Below are 23,139 nucleotides of genomic sequence, written 5' to 3' on the forward strand. Positions count from 1 at the left end.
AGATGCAATGGATACACTGCACTTTATCTCTGACAAATGTTATAAAGGTCTTGGGTCTCCTGACTGTGATAACCTATGTGAAAGGAGTTTAGGTGAGTTTCAACAAGATTTATACAGTACCTTTAACATAATAAACCATCCTAAGGTGCTTCACAGGAGTGTTATCAGACAAAATTTGACACCAAACCACATGGAGATATTAGGACAGGTGACCAAAAGCTTGGTCAAACAGGTAGGTTTTAAGGATCATTTTAAAGGGGGAGAGGTCGAGAGCTGGTATCATTCTGGTGAATCTGTGCTATACCCGCTCCAAGGCCAATATTTGTTCAGTAGTTTTTTATGCCCAGGTAATAGATCCTTAACCGTACCAGATTATTGCGTCTGCTAACAATTATACATTCTTGCTGCAGCCTCTTCAGGTTGAGCACTTTGCTCTTTCCAGTGCTGCCTTATTTAAAAAAAATTTTTTTTTTTGACAGTTCTTCATTATTTGCTACCTGTGCTGCCCAAGAAAGGAGAAAAAGTAAGCAATAGGCTTCTCTCAGTGGGGGAGGCAGGGGGTAAGGAGAAGACAAAGATAAATGGAATGTAAAAGCTGTACTGAGAATCTGGGAAATCAAGGAAGAGGATAGAGAGAGACACACACACACAGATAGAAAGCAACAAGGACTGTCTGTGCTATGTGCTCTTAATCAAAATCTACCTGGCTTGCTTGGTTAATGGCGTAAAATCCTCCATCTCTTACTCCCCTTTCCTTCCCCCCCCCCCCCCCCCCCCTCAGCTCTCTGTATCTCTGACCTTTAATACCATAACATTTGTCCTTTTGAGAATTGCAGGAATAAGACAATTAACTGACATACTCATCAGTACTTTTTCTGCCACTCTTAGAGATATTTTAGAGGTTAGTGGAAGGAATGCTTGCGCTTTGAGAGTTTAAATTTAAAATGTCCAGTGGTCATTTTGAAACTCGTGTCTCATACAAGTTTAGCATGGTGCAGTCTTGTGTTTCTTATATACGTGTGGGAGTTTGCACCGTCAATGTGCCGTATACTACCTGAGAGAGAGAGAGTCAGGCTGCTATCTGGTGGGAACATGCATCATCAGTCTGCTCAGCCTGTTTAAACGTGATATGGCTGCAGGTTAGCTGGAGCACTACTCTACTGCAAGTTTACAAAATATAGTAAACTGCAAATTGTGATAAGGATTCTGTGAGGTGGCCTATTCCTTTTTAAAATATCTGTATACTGTATTTTAAATGGAGTAAAGCCAAGTAAGTTGCTTACAAGCTATAGTTCGGAACACCGAGGTCAATCCCATTCCTTCTGTGCAGGTGAAGCTGCTGGAAGCAATGGAAACAATGGACAAGGAGACGTATGAATTTAAGTTTGGGAACGAGCTAACGTATACCACTGTACTTAGCGATCACTCTGTAGTGGACCTGAAGCCTGATGGCAGCAACACCGTTGTCCAATATGAGGATCGGAAGGAGTTCATTCAACTGGTACAGAAAGCAAAACTGGAAGAGAACAAAGATCAGGTAATTAGAAAGTCCAAAGTGGCGGGGAAAAGGAAAGAGCTGGAGTAGGGGGTGGGGGGCGGGGGAGAGGGAGGTGAGATGGAGCAATGCTGGAAAATGCTTGATAAGACTTATTTGTACTTTCATTAACAAATGTCTCGAGCACCATATTCTAGCCCAAAGAGCAGGCACATGGCCTGATTCCAGTCCATTGCAAGCAGTCTGTAACTGGGGGAGGAAAGTTTTGCTGAAGGCTATACAAAACTCTCCCTAGCTTGATTCACGGTTTCATTTTAAATGTCCCCCTTGCATAAGAAAGCCTGTTGCCCTTTTGCCCCCTTCCCTGGATGACAAACATACTGCAGCTTTAACTAAATGGATCTGTGCTTTCAAAATATTTGGCCTCATTGTCGGTATCCAGATGTGCAAAGCTTATTTAAAATCTCTAGTGACCAGTGCCTGTGCTTACATTTCTTTTGTCTGCCTCAGATTCAATCAATGAGGGCTGGCCTACTGAAGGTGGTTCCCCAAGCGGTGCTTGACCTGCTGACCTGGCAGGAGCTGGAGAAGAAAGTCTGTGGTGATCCTGAAATCACAGTGGAAGCTCTCAAACGTTTAAGTAAGTACAAAATGTCTATGTTTCAGACGCTAGTTTTTTTTGGTGTTTTATTCCCTTCCATGATCACCTAGTCCACATTTACAGTATCATTCAATGTGAGGGATAGATGGCCCAGGCTGCAGATAACTCCGTATATACCCTCTGTGCCATTCAGGAGATAATTGAGAGATCGCTTCCCTCTTTTCCCAGTCCAGTTTTCCTTTGTACCCAACAAGCAAGTAAAGCATGGCACCCAGAGAAGTCCAAATATGAATGTCACCGAGAATAGAACATACCTAGAGACCCCTGGTTAGGATGGAGTAGGGGTCCATTGTAGTTTTTGGGCAACTCGCATCTCAGCGATGTATACAATTTGCCTTTGTGTTTTTCTTGTATGCTAAGTGATGTAACACGAAGTGACTGTATCAAGGATGATGCCTCATAATTGTGTGAGCTAGAAGCACAGAAAGACTCGGAGAAGTTGCTCTGAAGTACCAATGAGGAACAGGTTTCCCACAATCCTGTGCACAGCTGAACAATCCATTTCAGCCAGTGATGGTTATCGATGCTTAAACTCCACATACAAGAGCTACTGCTCCAGTTGGCTGTACTTTTTTGGAGGGAGTTTCACAGGCAGGGGAAATCTTGTGTGAAGCTTCACTGCTGGTACTTTGTGCCGACATTTTAAATTGATACAGAATGTAAAGATGTAGCGGCAGTGGCTCTTGTGTCTGTAGTATACACATGGGGTTCCAGATTAAACATTGCCAATTCTGCTCCAGTGGCCCAGTTGATAAAAGCATCACTTAGTGTGGAACAGAATCATTCAAATGAAGAAAAGTCTCGGGTTTGATCCATAGTTTTTGCTGAGTTAGCTAATCTGAGGTGTGGTAAGAGGGGCACTATAATTGACCTCAGTGCCTGAGTAAGGGAGAGGGGGGGGGAAATAACAACACCCCTATAAACATTGTGGAAGGATGGATTTGGTCTTGTCTGTGATACCTATCCCATGATTGAATGACCAGCTGATGCCTGCTGTCTAGATTCATACATGAAGAATGAATACTTGACTGAAATACTGGAGGTTGGCCACACCTGTGGAACTGTATCCCAGCATTAGTTGGCACCTTACCAGATAAAAGGGGAGAAAATTGAGTAGGCGGGGGGGGGGGGGGGGGGAAGCTTTTGTGACTGTTATGATGCTTCTCCAGTCTTCAATTAGTAACCTGGCCATGTCATCCCCTTCAGTCTTGAAGAGGACTCTGGCATGGTGCAGGCTTTCCTTGTTGAGTCCATTTTCCTGCATGGCTTTGGACTGTAGCGAGCCCCGGAGTAAGAAATAGTAAGGCTGCAATGTTCCACCACTGGATAAATCTAGGCTTTGTAGAACAAGTTGCTGATGACAAAACTGATGTAACTTGCTGAATGTGCAATAAAATGTTTGTACATAGATGGAACCTGAAGACTGGCATTGCTGAATGAGGGTTTTAGCAGCCCATCGGTAGCTGAAACTTTCACCCACGCTTTTGTTATCTCCAGACTTGACTATTCCAACGCTCTCCTGGCCGGCCTTTCATCTTCCACCCTCCATAAACTTGAGCTCATCCAAAACTCCGCTGTCCGTATCCTAACTCACTCCCAGTCCACCAACGCCTCGAATTTAAAATTCGCATACTCGTGTTCAAATCCCTCCATGGCCTCACCCCTCCCTATCTCTGTAACCTCCTCCAGCCCTACAACCCTCTCCGAACTCTGCATTCCACCAACTCTGACCTCTTGCGCATCCACCCATTCCCTTCGCAAAAATGCATTCTTTGGCACTAATCGAAGGAGAGCAGGGAGTTCTCCCAGTGTCCTGGCAGGCATTCCTCCCTCAACCATCGTCACACAAAACAATTAACTGGTCATTCATCTTGTCTGCTGTTTGTGGGACCTTGCTGTGTGCAGAACAGCTGCCTTTTTTGCCTACAAAGCCACAGTGATTGCCTTTCAAAAGTAATGTTTTGGATGTGATGCGTTTTGAGACATTCTGAGGACGATATGGTCGTATATAAATTAGTTATTTCTTACCAGTACTAAACAAGACACCTAAATAATAGGAGTAGCATGTATTTATTAATCTATTAAGAGTTTTTTTTTAATCCAGATATGAAATCATATATACTGGATAAATACTTAAAGGGAAAAAAATTACAGGGCTATGAGGAAAGAGATGGGGAGTGGGACTAATTGGATAGCTCTTTCAAAGAGCTGGCACAGTCGCGATGGGCTGAATGGCTGCCTCCTGTGCTGTATCATTCTATGACACTATGATACCATTTTGGCCTTCAGCTGTCTCGGCCCTAAGCTCTGGAATCCCTCCATAAACATCAATGCCTCTCTACCCCTCCTCCATTTAAGATCCTCCTTAAAACCTATCTCTTTGACCAAGCTTTTAGTCACCCAACCTAATATCTCCTCCTCTGACTTGGTGTCAATTTTTGTCTGATTATGCTCCTGTGAAGCAGCTTGGAACATTTGCCCACGATGAAGGCACTATATAAATGCAAGTTGTTGTGAATGAATTCACTTCACAGTTTTGTTTTAAAACGTAATAAAATGTTGTATTTGTTTTTGCCACCACTGCACTTCTCAGTGGCAAGTGAACAGGGCTATTAAAACCTGGCCTGTAACCACAAAGGCAAATTAGTGGTGGATATTCTGTGGTAAGAGTTTGCTAAATTGGCAATCACGCGCTTTTTGTGCATCATTTAAACAGCACTGAAATGCCATCTACTGGCAATAAACCGTACTACAATTGTTAAATGGCAAGAAATGGCTGTACAAGAAACTTTAGGGGTAGGAAAAGTATATAAAAATGTACTTAACTCGATATAAATGATACAGTACATTATTTGCTCCATTTTCTTTTCAAATTGTATTTGCTTGATTCTATGGGCAACCTTTATGTATACTTATTTTAGTGGAGTGAGTACATTGGAATTTTTTATTCATTCGTGGGTTGTGGGCGTCGCTGGCAAGGCCAGCATTTATTGCCCATCCCTAATGGCCCTTGAGAAGGTGGTGGTGAGCCGCCGCCTTGAATCGCTGCAGTCCGTGTGGTGAAGGGACTCCCACAGTGCTGTTAGGGAGGGAGTTCCAGGATTTTGACCCAGTGACGACGAAGGAATGGCGATATTATGTATGATTCTTTTGCACTGTTATGTATTCCAGCATTGATACTGAAACTTGTAAAACCTATTGCCTGTGCGTTCTGTTTTACGTATCCCTATGCAACACAGGGTGTGTGAGTGACCTGGTCCTAGTTCTCTGGCCTTGCTGCTCTTTAAGTAGCTACTAGGAAATGTGCAAGAGCTGCCTGGAGTTTCTTATCCTCTGATATTTATTCTTTATTACCTGAATTGAGGTGCCCAACTTCCACTTGACACTTACTCTGATGGCACAGGTGAGAGCAGGAACTCCTGGCGTGGAGATATATTTCTTAAGGCTAAAGGGATCAAGGGATATGGGGAGAAGGCAGGGACAGGGTACTGAATTTGGATGATCAGCCATGATCTCATTGAATGGTGGAGCAGGGCCGAATGGCCTACTCCTGCTCCTATCTTCTATGTTTCTATGTGAGAACCTGCAACCTCCCTCTCTGTGGCACACCACAGCCTAATGCTCTTCAGTCTCCCTTCACTTCAGGAAATGCCATTGTATGACAACCAAGCCTGTTTGGAGCAGACCTATTAATTTAGCAGGGCATAAGTAAATATACTGACTGGCCTAACGGTGGTTATGGCTTCAGTTGAAATAATCCTTAATGCCCATATAGCTTCTAGTCCTGTTGTGATATCTATATAGGCCCTTCAACTTTTATATTAAATAATACTGCTGTAGAATCAGTTGTCGAATAAATGAAGCAGTCCAGAGTTTGTATGTCAATTTTATTAGTCCAGAGTTTGTATGTCAGTTTTATCTAACCTGAGTATATTTGTTTTTTTTTAAGCTCGCTTTGAAGATTTGGAGCAGTCTGACACCAGAGTCAAATATTTTTGGGAAGCACTGACAAATTTCACGAATGGTGAGTGGCCTTCTCCAGTCACCGGTGGACTCATTTAAAAAAAAAAAGACTTTCATTTATATAGCGCCTTTCACAACCTCTCTGTCCCAAAGTGCTTTACAGCCAATGAAGTACTTTTTGAAGTGTAGTCACTGTTGTAATGTAGAAAACGCAACAACTAATTTGCACCCAGCAATGTGATAATGACCAGATAATCTACATAAGAACATAAGAAATAGGAGCAGGAGTAGGCCAATCGGCCCCTCGAGCCTGCTCCGCCATTCAATAAGATCATGGCTGATCTGATCCTAACCGCCAATCCACTATCACAGAACCATCTCCTGAATCTAACAGAATTAGACACACGAAATCGGAGCAGGATCAGGCTGCTTTAGTGATCTACTAATCTGCTTTAGTGATGTTGGTTGAGGGGGTAAATATTGGCCAGAACACCGGGGAAACTCACTTGCTCTTCTTCAAAATAGTGCCATAGGATCTTTTACGTCCACCTGAGAGAGCAGACAGTCTGGAGTGGGACTTGAACCCACAACCTTCTGACCTAGAGGTGAGAGTGCTACCCACTGAGCCACAGCTGACAAAAAATAAAAATAAAAGCAGAAAATGCTGGAAACACTCAGCAGGTCCAGCAGCATCTGTGGAGAGAGAAACAGAGTTAACGTTCCAGGTTGATGACCTTTTGTCAGAACCGGAAAACGTTAGAGATGTAACAGATTTTAAGCAAGTACAAGGACAGGGAATGGGGGGGGAGGAGAGGAAAGAACAAAAGGAAAGGTCTGTGATCGGCTGGAAGGCAGGATAGATTAAATGACAAAAGGTATGATTGTACAAAGCAAAAGAAGATGGTAATGGGACAAGAAACAAAAGATGAGTCTAGAAGAGGTGTAAATGGATATAGCCGAATCATCAACAGCTGCCATCTGAAAAAATGGGGGTAGAGGTTATGGTCTGAAATTGTTGAACTCAATGTTGAGTCCAGAAGGCTGGAAAGTGCCTAATAAAACGATGAGGTGCTGTTCCTCGAGCTTACGTTGAGCTTCATTGGACAATGTAAGAGGCCAAGGTCAGAGTGGGAGTGGAGCGGAGAATTAAAGTGACAGGTGACCAGAAGCTCAGGGTCACTCTTACGGACTGAAAAAAACCAGCTGGTTCCAGTGCCCGTAATGTGAGTGATGCCTACATGATTCCTAAATTGAAGATTATTTTATGATGGCCTATTCCCTACTATTTAGTGGATATAATTGGCCATTCTGTTTCTAACCTAATGTTGACTGAGCATCTACCACTGTGTGTGACAGCCAAAGGGCACTAGAGCACTTTTTCTACCTGTAAATGACTGTCTTTTCTTTAACTAGTACAATAAGAGCAGATTATTAGATGATGAAATTATGATGATTCTTGTCCTGTGTGCAGTCTGAAAATGTAATTGATAATTGCAAGGCATTAATAGTTAACTTGGCCATTCTACCTCTGGGATTTGAGTTCCCATTCCAGAGCCTTGAGCACATTATCCTGGCTGACATTTCAGTGCCGTACTGAGGGAGTGTTGCACTGTCGGAGGTGCCGTCTTTTCGGATGAGACATTAAACCGATGCTCCATCTGCCCCCTCAGGTGGATGTAAAATATCCCATGGAACTATTGGGGCAGTAATTCCTCCCCAAACGCGCGAGTACGGAAGGGGTACTCACGCGTCTGGCCGGAGGAAATGCCGGTTTTCAGCATGCACAGCGCATGCGCTGAAAACCAGCATTTCCTCTCCTCTAACCCAAGAGGTGAAGGCTAGCGCGTGCGCTGTAGGGGGCAGCGCGTACGTCTTGGATTTCCTCTGTTTTGGGGGATTTGCGCATGTCTAAAGGCCTCCGGTCTTTACGCTTGTAAAAAGCACACGTAAGTATTTATTTTTACAGGTAAGTGGCGTTTTAGTGCAATTTAGAATTTTTTTTTCCACAGGTTTATTATTTTAAAGAATCTACAATAAGGTAAGTTTAGTTTTAGACCCTTTTTATTAAAAATTTATTTTTTTCAAAAAAAAAAATTGTTTAAATTTTTTTAAACTTATTTATACTTAATTTAATGATTGGGATGTTTTTTAAAATTTTATTTAAAGTTTAAGTAGTGTTTTGGGGTGCAGTACTTTTCATGAGTTTGACAGTTCTTACTCTCAAACTTATGAATGAAGTTTCCCCTCCCCTGATTGGCTGAACAGTGCTCACCTGATCCCAGCCGGCACATCGCACTAACTACGCCGCTGGGCCAGGTTAGTACAGCGCGCCGACATCAGAACCTGGCCACTGAAAGGAAATCCACTGCGGGCCAGGTTTCAGATGTCGGCGCGCCGGGTAAGTGCACATCGGGGGCTTGCACGCGCGGCAAGCCCCCGACACCAAGTTCTGGGCCATTGTGAAGAAGAGCAGGAGATTTGTCCCCGGTATCCTGGCCAATATTTATTCCTTGATCAACATCACTTTTTTAAAAAAAAAAAAAAAAATTAATTAAAATTATCTGGTCATTATCTCGTTGTTGTTTGTGGGACCTTGCCGTGACTACACTTCAAAAATACCCCATTGGCTGTAAAGCACTTTGTGACGTCCAGAGGGTATGAAAGACGCTATTGGAATGCGATTTCTTTCATTAATACAGCCAATGCGGATTAATCCAATAAAAGTTCCTTCCTTCAGCTAGCTGTAAGAATCTGAAGTGAAATAGGTTTGAGACAGTCTCAGTCAGTTCTTAGTCTGTGTGAGACCTCAACAATAAACAGCCAATGATAAGGTACTGTTACTTTTTTCCAGTACATTTAGCTGTTTGATGCAAATGAGCTGAACTGCTATTCTGCACGGAGAGAGACTCTTGGTTGACCTAACTCATCACTAATGAAATCTCGGACTAATTACTTGCAGAATGGCTGTTCCCAGCATGTCAGCATAGGAGGGATTGCATGCGAGGATATAAAAAAATTAAAAAATTCTGGTTGGAACATTGGTGGACTTCGTCTTCCCCTCCCCAACTAACAAGTAGAATCAACCGTTACATCCAGACCCACTTAAATCAGCCCTTAGAAGATCACGTTTATTCTTGGTTTTAGCACAAGCCTGTTGTATAAGATTGTGATTTGTGATGGTAGCAACCAATGTCGATTTTTGTAGTGCACAAATAGTCTGTTGCACATAACTGCTAATTGCTACTTGCTTTTAGTGTTTCAGTCTAAAGGTTAAAGATTGTTTTGGTGTGGGTGGGGGCGGGGGGGGAAGGTAAGAGATGCTTCTTTGTATTTTCTTTCTAATTTCTTATTTATTTTTCAGAGGATCGTAGTCGATTCTTGAGGTTTGTTACGGGTAGAAGCCGTCTGCCTGCCCCTATTTTCATCTACCCTGACAAGTCTGGGTAAGTGGCTTAGATTTTGGGTGGTGATTGCCCTGGGTAGTGACAAGTGTGCTGAAAAATTAATTTGAGTGCCACCGCTGTCCCATATTCAAATGGGAAACAAAATAAAAATAGATGCTGAAAAAATGAAAAGCATGTCTGAGGTGTGCCAGAGTGATTTACACCGGCAGTTTGCCACAGTACAAATTCCTGATCTCCACACTGTCACTGGGAGGCAGTCAGGTGACGCCAGATGTTTCCTCACGGGAGGATACACGAGAGGAAGTCATCGCTGGAGGATGCTCTTATTCACTGTCGTGCTTGGCTATGGAGCACTAGGGAGCAGGTCCTCGGTCTTCTTTCTCCAGAAATGATGAATGTCACAAGATGACTCTGGAGAGGATGAAAGTGGTGGGGTAGCAAGATGTAGGTTCAAGCCTTTGATTTTTTTTTTAAGTTACTTTCTAATCTCAACTAGGAATATAGGAACATGAGTAGACCACTGAGCCCCTCGAGCCTGTTCCACCATTTATTGCGATCATGGCTGATCTGTGACCTAACTCCATATACCGCCTTTGGCCCATATCCCTTAATACCTTTGGTTAACAGAAAGCTATCAATCTCCGATTTAAAATGAACAATTGATCTAGCATCAATTGCCGTTTGCGGAAGAGAGTTCCAAACTTCTACCACCCTTTGTGTGTAGAAGTGTTTCTTAATTTCACTCCTGAAAGGCCTGGCTCTAATTTTTAGACTCTGCCTCCTAGTCCTCGACTCCCCAACCAGCGGAAATAGTTTCTCTCTGTCTACTCTATATCTGTTCCCCTTAATATCCTGAAAACTTTGATCAGATCACCCCTTAACCTTCTAAATTCTAGGGAATACAACCCTAATTTAACCTCATAATTTAACCCTTGGAGTCTGGGTATTTCTGCAGTTGTGTTGAGGTGCAGAGTGGGTTGTGGGAGGAGAGAGGAGAGGAACCAGCTTTTCTTGGTACTGTATTCCAAGTGGTTATATAACACACATGCCACAGTCATTCCCAGACTAATTTTGTCCTTAGATGGGATATTAACAGCCTCCTGTGTTTTTTGTTGGGTATTTTATCTAGATTATATAGATGTTACTACAAAGAGAAATGAAATAAGTTGCATACGTTTTTTTGTTTTATATAGAAAATATTCTTTTAAAATCCTACAAGATACGGTATTTACTACAGAAATTCAGTCATCTTATTTCCTTGACAGATCCGAGAAAACAGATGCTCTCCCAGAATCCTCCACGTGTTCCAGTACACTTTTTCTACCAAACTATTCCAGGTCAGTTGTTTTTTTTTTTAGGAGTTTCTTTTTCTGATTTTTCTCCCCTCCTTTCCTAGAGGTGTTGACTCTTGTATTTTGATGGGCACTGCCAGTCCTCTTGTGCATTGCTTAACTGTTCACATGTTTGTAGATCTGCAGTGTCAGCAAGCATTTGGCATATCCCAGCCAAGCCCAAACAATTTGCCTCTGAGGTCCACACACTCCCACACATGCATTCTCCAGAGTCACTGGATAGTGTTCAGGAGCCCTGGCTGTTTTCTTTCTCTCCCTGGTTGGAAGGTACTGCGGTCAATTGTAGCCCCTCAGCTGAGATGAGGTACCTTAGCGTAACATCGCTTCTAGTAGTGCCTTTTGACCATAGTCATTGGGGGAGTGATTCTAATTTTTCAAATTTCTTTTCTTGTGAATATCATGATTCATGCATAGGCTATGATTCCATAGCTGTTGACAGTCTTCTACTGTCTACCCAAGTGGTCCGTCCTCCTGTATGAGCATAGACAGCTTGTTCGATGACTGCTACAACAAAAACTTGCATTTATATAGTGCCTTTAATATAGAAAAATGTCCTAATGCGCTTCGCAGAGGTGCAATCACATGGGGCTGATATAGCCGTATCAGTATGGGCTGATATAGCCGTATCAGTATGGGCTGATATAGCCGTATCAGTATGGGCTGATATAGCCGTATCAGTATGGGCTGATATAGCCGTATCCGTATGGGCTGATATAGCCGTATCCGTATGGGCTGATCTTGTCATCCCCTGATGTCCACATGTGCAATTTCCAATATTAATTAATAAAGATGATTTGTGAGTGCAGATGAAAATTTTGTTTCCAGTTACTGTTGGGTCTGAAAACTGTCAGCAGATTATTCTATATCCGGGCAGGGGACAGCAGTACCTTGGTGGTAAAACGCTCAATCTTTTGATCGCCTCACTGCTGTAGAGCACCTGTGTGAAGTTGAAAAGCGTTAAATAATATGACGCGAGAATCCTTCAGTAGTTGCGTAAAAACAGCAATTTCCATCAGTGATTGTAGTTCACACCATCCTTGTGCAGCAAAAGACTACAACAGAGAACATTTAATTCTCAAAGGAGCCATTGCTTGCCAAAAAACTGAGAAGTCACTCCTGAAAAAGGGATCTTAACCCATTGTGGATTTATTCTGAATCTTATTGAATAGTGTATTGAATAGTATCTTGCTGTTGTTTTTGCTTCTTTGTAGTTTATAGAGGTAACTAGTTTTGACCTGCATACACTGGTGTGCCATATTTTTCCACCTTGGGCGACTGAGGAGGGAAGAAGTGTTGGAATCCTATGTAAAGAAAGAAAGACTTGCATTTATATAGTGCCTTCCACAACTTCAGGATGCCCCAAAGCACTTTACAGCCAATGAAGTACTTTTGAAGTGTAGCCACTGTTGTAATGTAGAAAAAAGCAGCAGCCAATTTGCACACAGCAAGGTCCTACAAACAACAATGAGATAATGACCGGGTAATCTGTTTTAGTGATGTTGATTGAGGGATAAATATTGGCCAGGACACCGGGGATAACTCCCCTGCTCTTCTTCGAAGTAGTGCCACGGGATCTTTTACATCCACCTGAGAGAGCAGACAGGTCCTCGGTTTAACATCTCATCCGAAAGACGGCACCTTAGACAGTACAGAATTCCCTCAGTACTGCACTGGAGTGTCAGCCTAGATTTTGTGCTCAAGTCCCTGGAGTGAGACTTGAACCCACAACCAATGGTCCCTATAAGCTGTGTGGCCACGCACCTCTCTGCCGGTCCCGTGCAGCCCAGGACTGGATTTTTCTTTGTAAAGTTCAGCACATGTGCGAAACTTTGGGCTGTGCAGCTCCTTAAAGGGGCTGCACACCCAAAACAAAATAAGAGGGAACATTGCCCACAACCCTTCTGTATTCTCCAGTAAGCAATTTACTGCGATTTTTGGGGTTGACTGAGATCTGGACTGCGTTGACCCTCATCATGGCCAAGAATAAAAAAACAGATTTCAGCTCAAAAGAGACTCCGTCTTGTATGGAAACCTTATTTTAGTCAGAGGATACTTGAGTGGGGGTGGGTGGCAGAGGAAGCCCAACTATGATGGAGTCTGCTGGAAACTTGTCTAAGACAGTTTTGTTCTGTAGACTGCTTGTCGATGGCAGATGCTGAGAAGTTCATTGCACAGACCATATCGACTTTCTGGGTAATTGAGTAGTTCTGCAGATGGCATTCTATAATTGGCCACTAGGTGGTATAGGAGAACACCTCCTCTGATTCCAACCATTCCCTGCTGAAGCACTGGAGGCAAAGGATTATTAAACATTGCATTATTGGAATTGCATTTCAAGTTTTTCATTATTTTCAGACTGCAAACATGTCTATATTGAAAGCAACAGGAAACTAAATGTAGTCAGACTCCAAGCAACCTCGGTTAAATACAAGAAGCATTCTTCTAAATTACATTTTCAGCAATAATTCAGTTTTATCACTTGATGTGTAAAATCCAGATGCATTTCAGTGTGAATATTTTCTATTCAATTTGATCGCAGCTATTAACTGCCCTGGATAAATGTGACTATGGGGTTTTAGTTAAAGGAATACTCTGTTGGCACAGTGTATTGTAGCACCAATGCCTCTGAGTGATGAAACTAAAAATGTCTCTTAACCACCATTCTTTGTGTGAGAAGTTCTCAGTCTTGGCAATGCTGCAAGGTGCATTCCCTACAGAGAATGTTGGAGGAACAGTCACTTTGGGTCACTTTCTCACAGCTCCTGATGGGCCAGTTAGTAAGTAGCATCAACGCAGGCCTGTGTGTTCTCCCAGTTCATGGATACATTACTAAGATAGGCGAGGTAAACCACAGTCCCCAAAAAAGGAGCATCCTGTTCCCTTTTCACACAGTGTAGCCTAGCTCTTATCTCTGAAACTAATATACTCCAAAAAATTGCATATGTGAAGTTAGTTCTACCCTCTACATTATTGCAGCCTAATTAACATCATCTATAAACCTTACATTATACATGTGCTTAGTCTGATTTAAATCATAGAACTAATTAACAAAATGGAATATATCTTAATTCTTCCAACTTCTCTCTCATCTAGCTACAATATATTGGGGTCATCTATGATTTTCATAATTTTCAGCAGAAGGTAAACTAGTTTGAGGGAAGGGGGTTTGGGTAAACTTAGAATCATAGAAACGTACAGCACAGAAGGAGGCCATTGGGCCCATCGGGTCTGTGCCGGCTCTTTCGATGAGCAATCCAGTTAGTCCCACTCCTCCGCTCTTTCCCCATATCCCTGCAATGTTTTCTCCTTCAAGTATTTATCCAATTCCCTTTTGAAGGCTACTATTGAATCTGTATCCACCACCCTATCGGGCAGTGCATTCCAAATCCTAACCACTTGTTGTATAAAAAAGTTTTTCCTCATGTCGCCTCTGGTTCTTTTGCCAATCACCTTAAATCTGTGCCCTCTCATTATCGACCCTCCAGCCATTGGAAACAGTTTCTCTTTAAAATCATGAAGGATTTAGATAGAGTAAATAAACACCTCTTATCAAATCTCCTCTTGGCCTTCTCTGCTCCAAGAAGAACAATCCCAGCTTCCCTTGTCTATCCACATAACTGCATTCCGAACATAGGAACAGGAGCAGGCCATTCAGCCCCTTGCGCCTGCTCTGCCATTCTATTAGATCACGACTGATGTCTACTGCAACACCATTTACCCACCTTTGCTTCATATCCTTTGACACTGACCTAACAAAAACTTATCACTATCAGTCTTGAAAATTTCAGTTGACAAAGCAGCCACAGCCTTTTGTGAATGAATTCCCCTTGTTGAACTATGTATTCAAAATTGTGTTTCATTCTATTTTGCAGTTTAAAACAATGCTCATTTTTCGGGAGTGGTTGAATGTTGAATTCAGTAAGTGAAGGAAAAAGTACTGCTGTAGTGATCTGCCTTCTGGGATGCATTTATGCTACAACCGTAGTTCAGCACTAGTTGGTGCAAAGGGGTTTGGCTTCACACTGACGCTATAGTTTACATTATAAATGAGCCTAAATTCAGCATCTAGGCCTGGCTGGGGGAAGTATTCTCACTTGGCATTATTTTGGCAGTCAATTTGAGCCTTGGCACCTGACTTACACTCCAAGTTTAGTGTCTGCGAAAGGTGGTTTCAGCTCTGCACCATTGCTAAACTTGTTAAGTATGAATGCACCCTTGGTGTGCTTTGTGAGTAGGGTTGTGTTTTTTTTAATTCATTCCTGGGATGTGGGCGTCGCTGGCAAGGCCAGCATTTATTGCCCATCCCTAGTTGCCCTTGAGAAGGTGGTGGAGAGCCGCCGCCTTAAACTGCTGCAGTCCGTGTGGTGAAGGTGCTCCCACAGTGCTGTTAGGGAGGGAGTTCCAGGATTTTAACCCAGCGACGATGAAGGTACGGCGATGTACTTCCAAGTCAGGATGGCGTGTGACTTGGAGGGGAACTTGCAGGTGGTGGTGTTCCCATGCACCTGCTGCCCTTGTCATTCTAGGTGGAAGAGGTCACGGGTTTGGGAGGTGCTGCCAAAGGAGCCTCGGCAAGTTGCTGCAGTGCATCTTGTAGATGGTACACACTGCAGCCACGGTGCGCCGGTGGTGGAGGGAGTGAATGTTTAAGGCGGTGGATGGGGTGCCAATCAAGCGTTGTGTTAATTATGAAATTGTTAGCGACAGAATATCGCTACTTTTTCAACCTTTGTTTTTATGTTGATAGGGTGTCCAGTGTGGATACATTGGATTCTTTCTGTGACTCCCTGTTCGCACATCACCAACCAAACAAATAATGGTGTGGGGCATCAATGTACTAATGTGTGTTCAAATGAAATTCTTCTATCTGTTATTTTAATGGCCATGTTAAACAATTCCATACGGATGCATTAAGCCTCTGTATATACTAATATCTCACAATGTCATTTTACGGTCTCTTGGATTAGTGGATGGACCCAGCACGCTCTCGAATTGAAAATCTCTTGTTTACCCTCTTCTATTGCTGTCACATTTTTGGGGGGAAAGCAAGCTAGAAATGAAAGAACTAAGAATCCATTGGATTACCCCTCGTTGCTTGGATACATAAACTGATAGTAAAATCAACTGCACTGAGAGTCATGTGATTGCATTCAGCTGATTAAACAAGCTGTCCTGGTTGGAGCTTGGCACAGGCGTGGCGGAAATGTGAAAAACTGAGCCACATCCAGTTCAAATTTTAAGGAAACTGGCCTGTGCACTGGGTTTGCTGGCGGTCATTCATCGCTGTTTAAATTGCAGCTGAAGCTAAGACTGATGGTGTGACAGTCTCCTCATGCTGCTGGCTGAAAAGGAATCTTACATAAAATATATTGACTGGTCTCAGTCCAGATGCAGAGGATCGTGGACCTGCAGGATGAAACTATCCGTAGCTCAGCATCTTCCTCACAGGCAGCAGGACTGGCTGGTGTGGGAAATGGAAAAACATCGCATGGTTGCAGTTGGGGCTGCTCTGCTGCTGATGGCACCGAGGCACATTTATTGAAGAAACTTTCCTCAACATCTGCTGACTGCGTTGTACCCACTTGATGCTGACGTTGAGTGGCCAATAGCGAAAGGGTTCCATTCCCCGGTCTCTGGTGAATACAAATTCAGACCAAAAGGTCATTTGAAAGAAAATGCAAATTTAAAACTATATTGGCAATTTCAGCACAAAGAGGCAATCTGGCTCATCGTGAATGTTTCAATGAGTTAATTTGGTTTCCTGTATGTCGACTAAAATGGTCCTTTTGGACTTTTTCTATATTAAAGGGCACTATATAAGTACAAATTGTTGTTCTGTGCAGTTGATCTAAGGAGACCTTCCCATTTGGCCTTCCTCAAACACTGCCTCATTTCTTCTCTCTCTTTCCCCCCAACCCACCCACTTCTGCTTTGCTGATTGCTCGTCTTCCTTCCTGAACTAAGTGCAGTTATTATGTGGTCAACAGCAGCTATTTGTGAGCCACTGAAGCTTCCATGTTGACTACTTTAAGGTTCCTCACTAATAACAATAATTAAAGAACATACATATGTGTACAGTCGCATACATGTATAAGTAACTTCTAAATTTTTTTTTAATCTATGCTTTATTTGTAGTGCGAAGTTTTGTGAAGAGAGGTTACGATATGCAGCATACAACTGCGTGGCTATAGACACGGATATGGTACCCTGGGAAGAGTGACATCAGTTATCTACTGTGGAATAGAACAGGATGTGGTTGCTGAAAGTGGTTGTGGCCTACTTACAGCTGCCTTAAAGTTTTGTGTCGCCTATATGAATGCTAATTCCTCGAGATTCAGAGATTTATCTTTTATTTCCCCTTTTTTTTCCTCCATTGGATTTCCAAGTCCTGGTGATTCACTTTATCCAATTAGAACTAAAAATTCCCATGTTTAGTCCACAAGTCCTGAATAAGTGGTGAGTCACAACGTGACCCATGAAGCCCTCCTACCTTGCAATGGTTTTCATTTAGAGCTACATGGTTGTATCTGTGAGATCACCACTTTGGTTTGGACAGAGAAAAAATATTTTCTGAAGCATGGAGGGTAGGCAATCCTCTGCAAACAGGTAAAATTGAACACCATGTTCTTGGCTAATCCTATAGAAAGAAAACTCCCATTTATAAGGTGCTTCACAACCAATGAATTATATTTGAGGTACAGTCACTGTACACAAATGTGGTAATCAATTTGCAGACAAGGTTCCACAAACAGCAAACTGGATGAATGACCAGATAAAATCTCTTTTCTGGTGTTGGTTGAGGGAAGTATTTTAATATCCACTTGAATCATGGGAATGGGCAGACTTCCTCCGTACTGCACTGGAGTATCCATCTCGGTTATAGGGCTGATTCTGAGGCCAGCCACTTGCTGTGCACTAATTGCTGGCCAGGAAATTGTGAGCCCGTATTGCCTGATTTTTCCATCCGTTAACTTAAATGACTGGAATAATATGAATTGTAGGCCTGATATCCTGGCCATTGCTCGCTGCAAGTGCTGCTCCTTTTATGTGCTCAAGTTCAAAGAGTGAGGCTTGAACCGTCAACCTTCTGAATTAGAAGCAAGAGTACTACCTAATGTGCTGCTCCTAACCGCCTATTCCGGAATAGCATTGGTAAAGGCTAATTAACTAATTGTGTGTACCAACAAGGCATAATTAAAATAAAATTAGCGCAGAACAATGCTTCATTGGTTACTAACGAATAAACAGCAACAGATGCTGTGCCCCACTGGGACAGGAAAGTCTATTATATAACTCAGATCAATAATCACGCATTGCACTGCGAATGATGTACTATATACGAGGGGACTTGATTTCAGAATGCACAACTGATGAATTGGCAAGATTGCTATGACAGCTGGTCGATAGTTTGAATAGATAGATCCCATTAGCCATACACCTGTATACTCTTGGGCTGTACAGTTGACGAAATGAAACGGCTGAAAAATGTTGGAGTTTTTCTTGTATTCAAGAGTTTTTCCATAGCCAGAGATTTAAATTTGAATGTGGATGTTTGTTTCTGTCACAGTATAGCAATGCAGTTTGAAGCACACTGCTATCACAGGCAGTAGCTCAAAATATGACCTAGTCTTGTGCTGAAATGTTGGGTCATTTTTGTTTCTAAATATTAATCCCAGCTCACGCAGCAATGAAAAGCATGAATGCTTTGTGTCCAAAGTCTAGAAATGTTATGTATTAAAATGTTTTGAAAACAATTTTGAATAATCATCCAATTTGTCGTTTGGGTGGCTTGCTAACTGATTTTGCCAAAATCATTCAGAAACTATATTTTGAATCACATTGTGTCCAAAGTAAAGTTACTGATCCTGTTCCCCCAGCAGGGACCCATGTTCAAAAGGAGCACAGGTTGGAGAATCCGTACTGCAGTACCCTTTGCACTATCTCTGACTCCCACTCCCTTCAAGTGTAGCTATCTACTGGGAGCACAGAATTGAGGAATGTTCCCACTCAGTGAGTTTTGTCATCTCCCAGACAGGCCAGTAGATGGAGTACTGCAATGGCGGTCTCTGCTAGGAACAAAATCCAGCAGGACCAGTCTTGTTCACTGAAGAGCAGAATGGACAGAATTCGCGGAAGTGACGACAGTCCTGTCCTACCCTTTCTGCTGAAGTAGTTATTGCCACAATAGGTAACGCCAGTGGGAATCTAATGGAAGGAAATATGGGGTTAAAGTGACGATTTAAATCTGAGGTGCATATAACCAACTTCTTCCTACCTAGTTGAATCTGATTTCCTAGTTTGTGCTCTTCATCTTTACAGTGAGGTAAGGCTACTCTGGTAGACTTAAGTAAAATGTGTAATTTAGGCTGGCTAACTTAATATTGTATTAAAGTGTTAAAATTGAGTTGAGATATGAAATAATATTTTGTCAATATTATTATAATATACACCAACAGTTTCCACAATAAAACTGCATTTCAAAAACCCTAAAGTTGAGTGTTCAGAATTCTATAATCATGGTAAGTGTTTTTGGTAAAATGAGTTGGGCAGTCTCAACCCAGTTCCACAGCACAGACTGCTCATGGTGTGTAATTTACTCTCTAAATTGATGGATCATTTTGAGAGACTGCAAGGATGCCTAGTCTCGTGAGCAGTGCACTGTTGCATCAGGGAGTTTACCTTGCATCTGGTCCATGTTGTGTCTGACTTTGGATTGTTCAGTGCTGATAATGGCTGCAAAATGGAAGAAAAAATCTATCCCCTTGGACAATATTCCTTACCTTGGCTCATTTGGTATTAACTGTTTGCTTTTATATCCAGGCTTCCAAATGATGGTCTGTTTTGTGCTGTGGACTTGTGCGCAATAGGAATTGGGCTAAAACTCGGGTAGCAGAGTCTGATAGCAAGTGAACACATACAGCAGCAATTATGATCGTACTCAACTCGATCAAAACAACTTATCTTTGCATAATGCTACATAGTAAACACGTGACACTTCCTCATAGCAGTGGATCATCTTGCTTCACTTAAACAAAATAACTTCTAAACATCCTCCTTTGCTTTAACCTTCTGAACATGGTGAAAGTTTGCCCCCACAGATTTCTATTTAAAAAATAATCTGACAGTGAGCAAGTGTTTCTGTCTCCATTTTTTATTCCCCTGTGTTCACAACCTGAGCAGAGGACCTATGCCAAACAACTCCTGTCGAGAGCCTGGGACTGTGGTCCTCCAAAACACCAGCGAGTTTCTTGATTACTGAGACGGGTTAACAAATTTCTTCTTGTTTTGGAAACCAATTCAATGTCTAGCCCCTTCGTGTTTTAGCCACCTTTGGTCTCGGTGCTTTTTAAAAAATGTTTGTGAATACACTTTGCTTTAAAAACCCAACATTTAAATGTAACTCTCTTCCCAATCCTTTCTGTTCAAAAATAGTTTTTAAAAATTCCTGAAACATGATGGTTAATAGTCATAGCTGGTGAGGACAAACTTGATCTGAGTGAGGAGCCATCCAATCATTTCCCTTTTTTTACATTGAAGTGCTGGTATGGTGAACTGCCTTAAAATGAATGCATGGCAGAACCCATGGAAGTGAGTATTTACTTGCACAATGGTGCGCATTGAAAGGTCCCCTTTCCTGTTGACATACTTCTAGGCATTAATTAAGAGATGGTAACATGGGTACAATCTGTGACTCTAACCACTCAAACTTTGTACTGCTCTGTTTTGGTGCCTGTCGTTCATTGGGAAGAAGGTGAAATTGCTACCTCATGCATCTTTGCATGCCTATTTGGTATACATTCCAGATATTGCCAATGGCAACCTAAAATGAACCCCATTGCATAGAAGTAAAGAGCAGTAGTAGCCTTAACAGCCACTGGCAGAGCAGTGCCTGTAGTGGAGATGAGTTGCAGATTTGTTTGAAACAAATGACATAACTCTGAAATGCAATATTCCACTGACACCGCCCCTCAAACACATGCAGGTAGGCTTGCCTCTGGATGTATGTTGTGGTATGGGCTATCAATGGATGGTGGGCACCATATGCTCTTCATGTAGTCACACCAGTCTGGCCTCCCTCTATTGCTGCTCCTCCTCTTCCAAGAAGCAAAAATAAAATGGAATTCCCACTGGGCATACCATTGTGCCCTGTCCAGAAATGGGATGGGGTTGGGGGGGGTAAATGGTAGCAGCTCTGCAAATGGCACAGAGAGAGGATGGCCATTTTCACAGCCTGAGGGCACAATAGTGGGCATGCATCTGTTGTAATGTATCCCTGCCCCCCACTCCACTCCACCCCCAGTTACTGGATTAACACCACAAAAGTGGATACTGAGTGGAAGGGAAAGGGGGGAAAGGAGAAAGGGAAAATTTGAGTGGGGAAGGGCAAATGCATGGTCAAAGGGAGGGAGTTTTGAGGTGCCTTTTGAAGGCAGGAAGGGAGGTAAGATGGGAGGGCCTAGGGTGGGAGTTCCAGGGGTAGGGGCATAGTGTATGGATTCCAGGGAGTAGGTGTGTAGCTCTAGATGTTCTGTGTTTTTAAAAATGGTGTAACCTCGATGATATACATACTAGATGCCTGTTGGTGAATTATAGGCAATAACCTAATCTTGAAGTTAAGCTCACAAAGAAACCAAACTACCATGGTTTATAAAAGCAACTTACTAATAATGCTGTGGTACAGAGTGCTCTTTTCAACATTCTTGTTTATCTGCTGAAAGGGATGCTTCACATGAACCGCTCCTTCCATACAGAGTGATCTCTGAAAGTACTATACAATGGTGAGTCAAAATCAAGGGATGCTGCGTGGAAGGAGGGGAAAAAGGAGTGAGTGTGGAAAAAATTTGGGGGTAGGCAAAGGCATGGTGAAAGAAAACTGGTTTTGAGGAGCCTTTTGAAGGCAGGGAGGGAGTTAGCAAGATGGAGTGACCTAGGGTGGGAGTTCCAGGGAGTAGGAGAGGAGTGTGTAAAAGAGTAGCCACCAATGATGGAGCGGTTTAAGTGAGGTAATGCACAAACAATTTTTTTTTCCCCCGAGAGAAGCCATGAAGCTGCAGAATGTGGACGAAAACCTTTAGATAATTTATCCATATTTTATTTAAAAAGCTTGTATCTACACTCACTTCCTAGCTACAAAACTTAACTTCCTATTGTCAAATCCTTTTATCACACTTTACTGTCGTCAACTTTTTCCATTATAATTTCCTACGTCTACATTTCTAATGGCAATCATCTATGAAAATGTGTTACCATGTAATTGCACAATATGGCCACCTGGTGGCCCTATGTTACACCCCCCACCACCTCACAAATCACTCCAGATGCTTTCTGAAAAGTTTTAATCTTGCATTCTTTCTCTTTAACTGAAATTTCTAATGTTCAAAAAGGGTTTAAACAAGATTTTTTAAAAGTGCATATTTCCACAATAACATGATTTAAATCTACCCAATAAAAGTCTTTATGTATTTTAATCCCTTCATTTCGAGTTTTTACTTGAAAGGCTCAATCTCTCCAAAAGCCTACACTTTGACTTGATACTTTTGCCAGAGCTGTGAGGTGAATTTGAGTCTAAGCAGTTTCCCAGAATGCATTCAGTCAGCTTACAGCTTGGATATTTTTCTTTAGTTTTCAGCAATTCCTGATCAGTTGTTCCTCAAAATTATTTGATGAAAGCTAGAGGCTAAATTGCAAAAAGCTTTATTTGGGTGAAGTTTCGTGTGAAGACGTTCCCTGTAATTATTTTGGGGGGGGGGGTGCGTGGCCCCTTTAAGGGGCTGCCCTGCCCATTCAAGGGGCTGCCCTGCCCATTCACAGTTGAACTTTAACATTGCAAAAGCCGGTCCCGGGGAGCCAGGCAGTGAGGTGCCATTTTTGCGAAGCTAACGGCCGAGTGGCGCATCTCCGACAGCAACTTCTCACTGTCCCCTGTTTAATCGCACATCTGCCCTCGCCTGAAGTTGCTGTGGCATTTGCAGCATTTTTGGGCATAAGAAAGAAACAGCAACATGAAGACAACAGAGATCGATAAGAGAGCTGATTTTCTTTGACTTAGTGTGTGCAATGCCATGGGACATCAACTGTATAAAATATATAATGTCAGTAGAAGTGAAAATAAAAACCCTGGACTGATCATACAAACAAAACATTAATGAATTGAGTATAGATGGAGCTTAAGATTGTTACAAACTGTCACACACAATCATAGTAATAGTGCCTTCCCAATCTTTACTAATGAAAATCATTTTTTATTTGGAAAAACACTGCGAG

General features: G+C 42.4%; 1 protein-coding gene across 3 annotated transcripts in view; it reads left to right on the forward strand.

Moving 5' to 3' along the window:
- hectd3 (HECT domain containing 3) overlaps nucleotides 1–19,366 on the forward strand; it is a 57,637-nt gene extending 38,271 nt beyond the window's left edge. For 2 of the 3 annotated variants that reach the window (XM_085983121.1, XM_085983120.1), the window contains exons 17-22: nucleotides 1,331–1,537; nucleotides 2,006–2,135; nucleotides 6,106–6,180; nucleotides 9,481–9,562; nucleotides 10,789–10,860; nucleotides 17,011–19,366. In XM_085983121.1, coding sequence (XP_085839247.1) covers nucleotides 1,331–1,537; nucleotides 2,006–2,135; nucleotides 6,106–6,180; nucleotides 9,481–9,562; nucleotides 10,789–10,860; nucleotides 17,011–17,095 — 651 coding nt within the window. In that variant the 3' untranslated portion in view covers nucleotides 17,096–19,366. Of the gene's footprint in view, nucleotides 1–1,330; nucleotides 1,538–2,005; nucleotides 2,136–6,105; nucleotides 6,181–8,856; nucleotides 8,951–9,480; nucleotides 9,563–10,788; nucleotides 10,861–17,010 lie in introns of those variants that run through there. The other variant, XR_015077707.1, reaches the window with a different exon arrangement.
- The last annotated feature ends 3,773 nt before the right edge of the window (nucleotides 19,367–23,139 follow it).

Source organism: Somniosus microcephalus, chromosome 3, assembly GCF_052327205.1.
Source record: "Somniosus microcephalus isolate GS21.2 chromosome 3, FLI_Smic_1.0, whole genome shotgun sequence".
Classification (NCBI taxonomy): domain Eukaryota; kingdom Metazoa; phylum Chordata; class Chondrichthyes; order Squaliformes; family Somniosidae; genus Somniosus; species Somniosus microcephalus.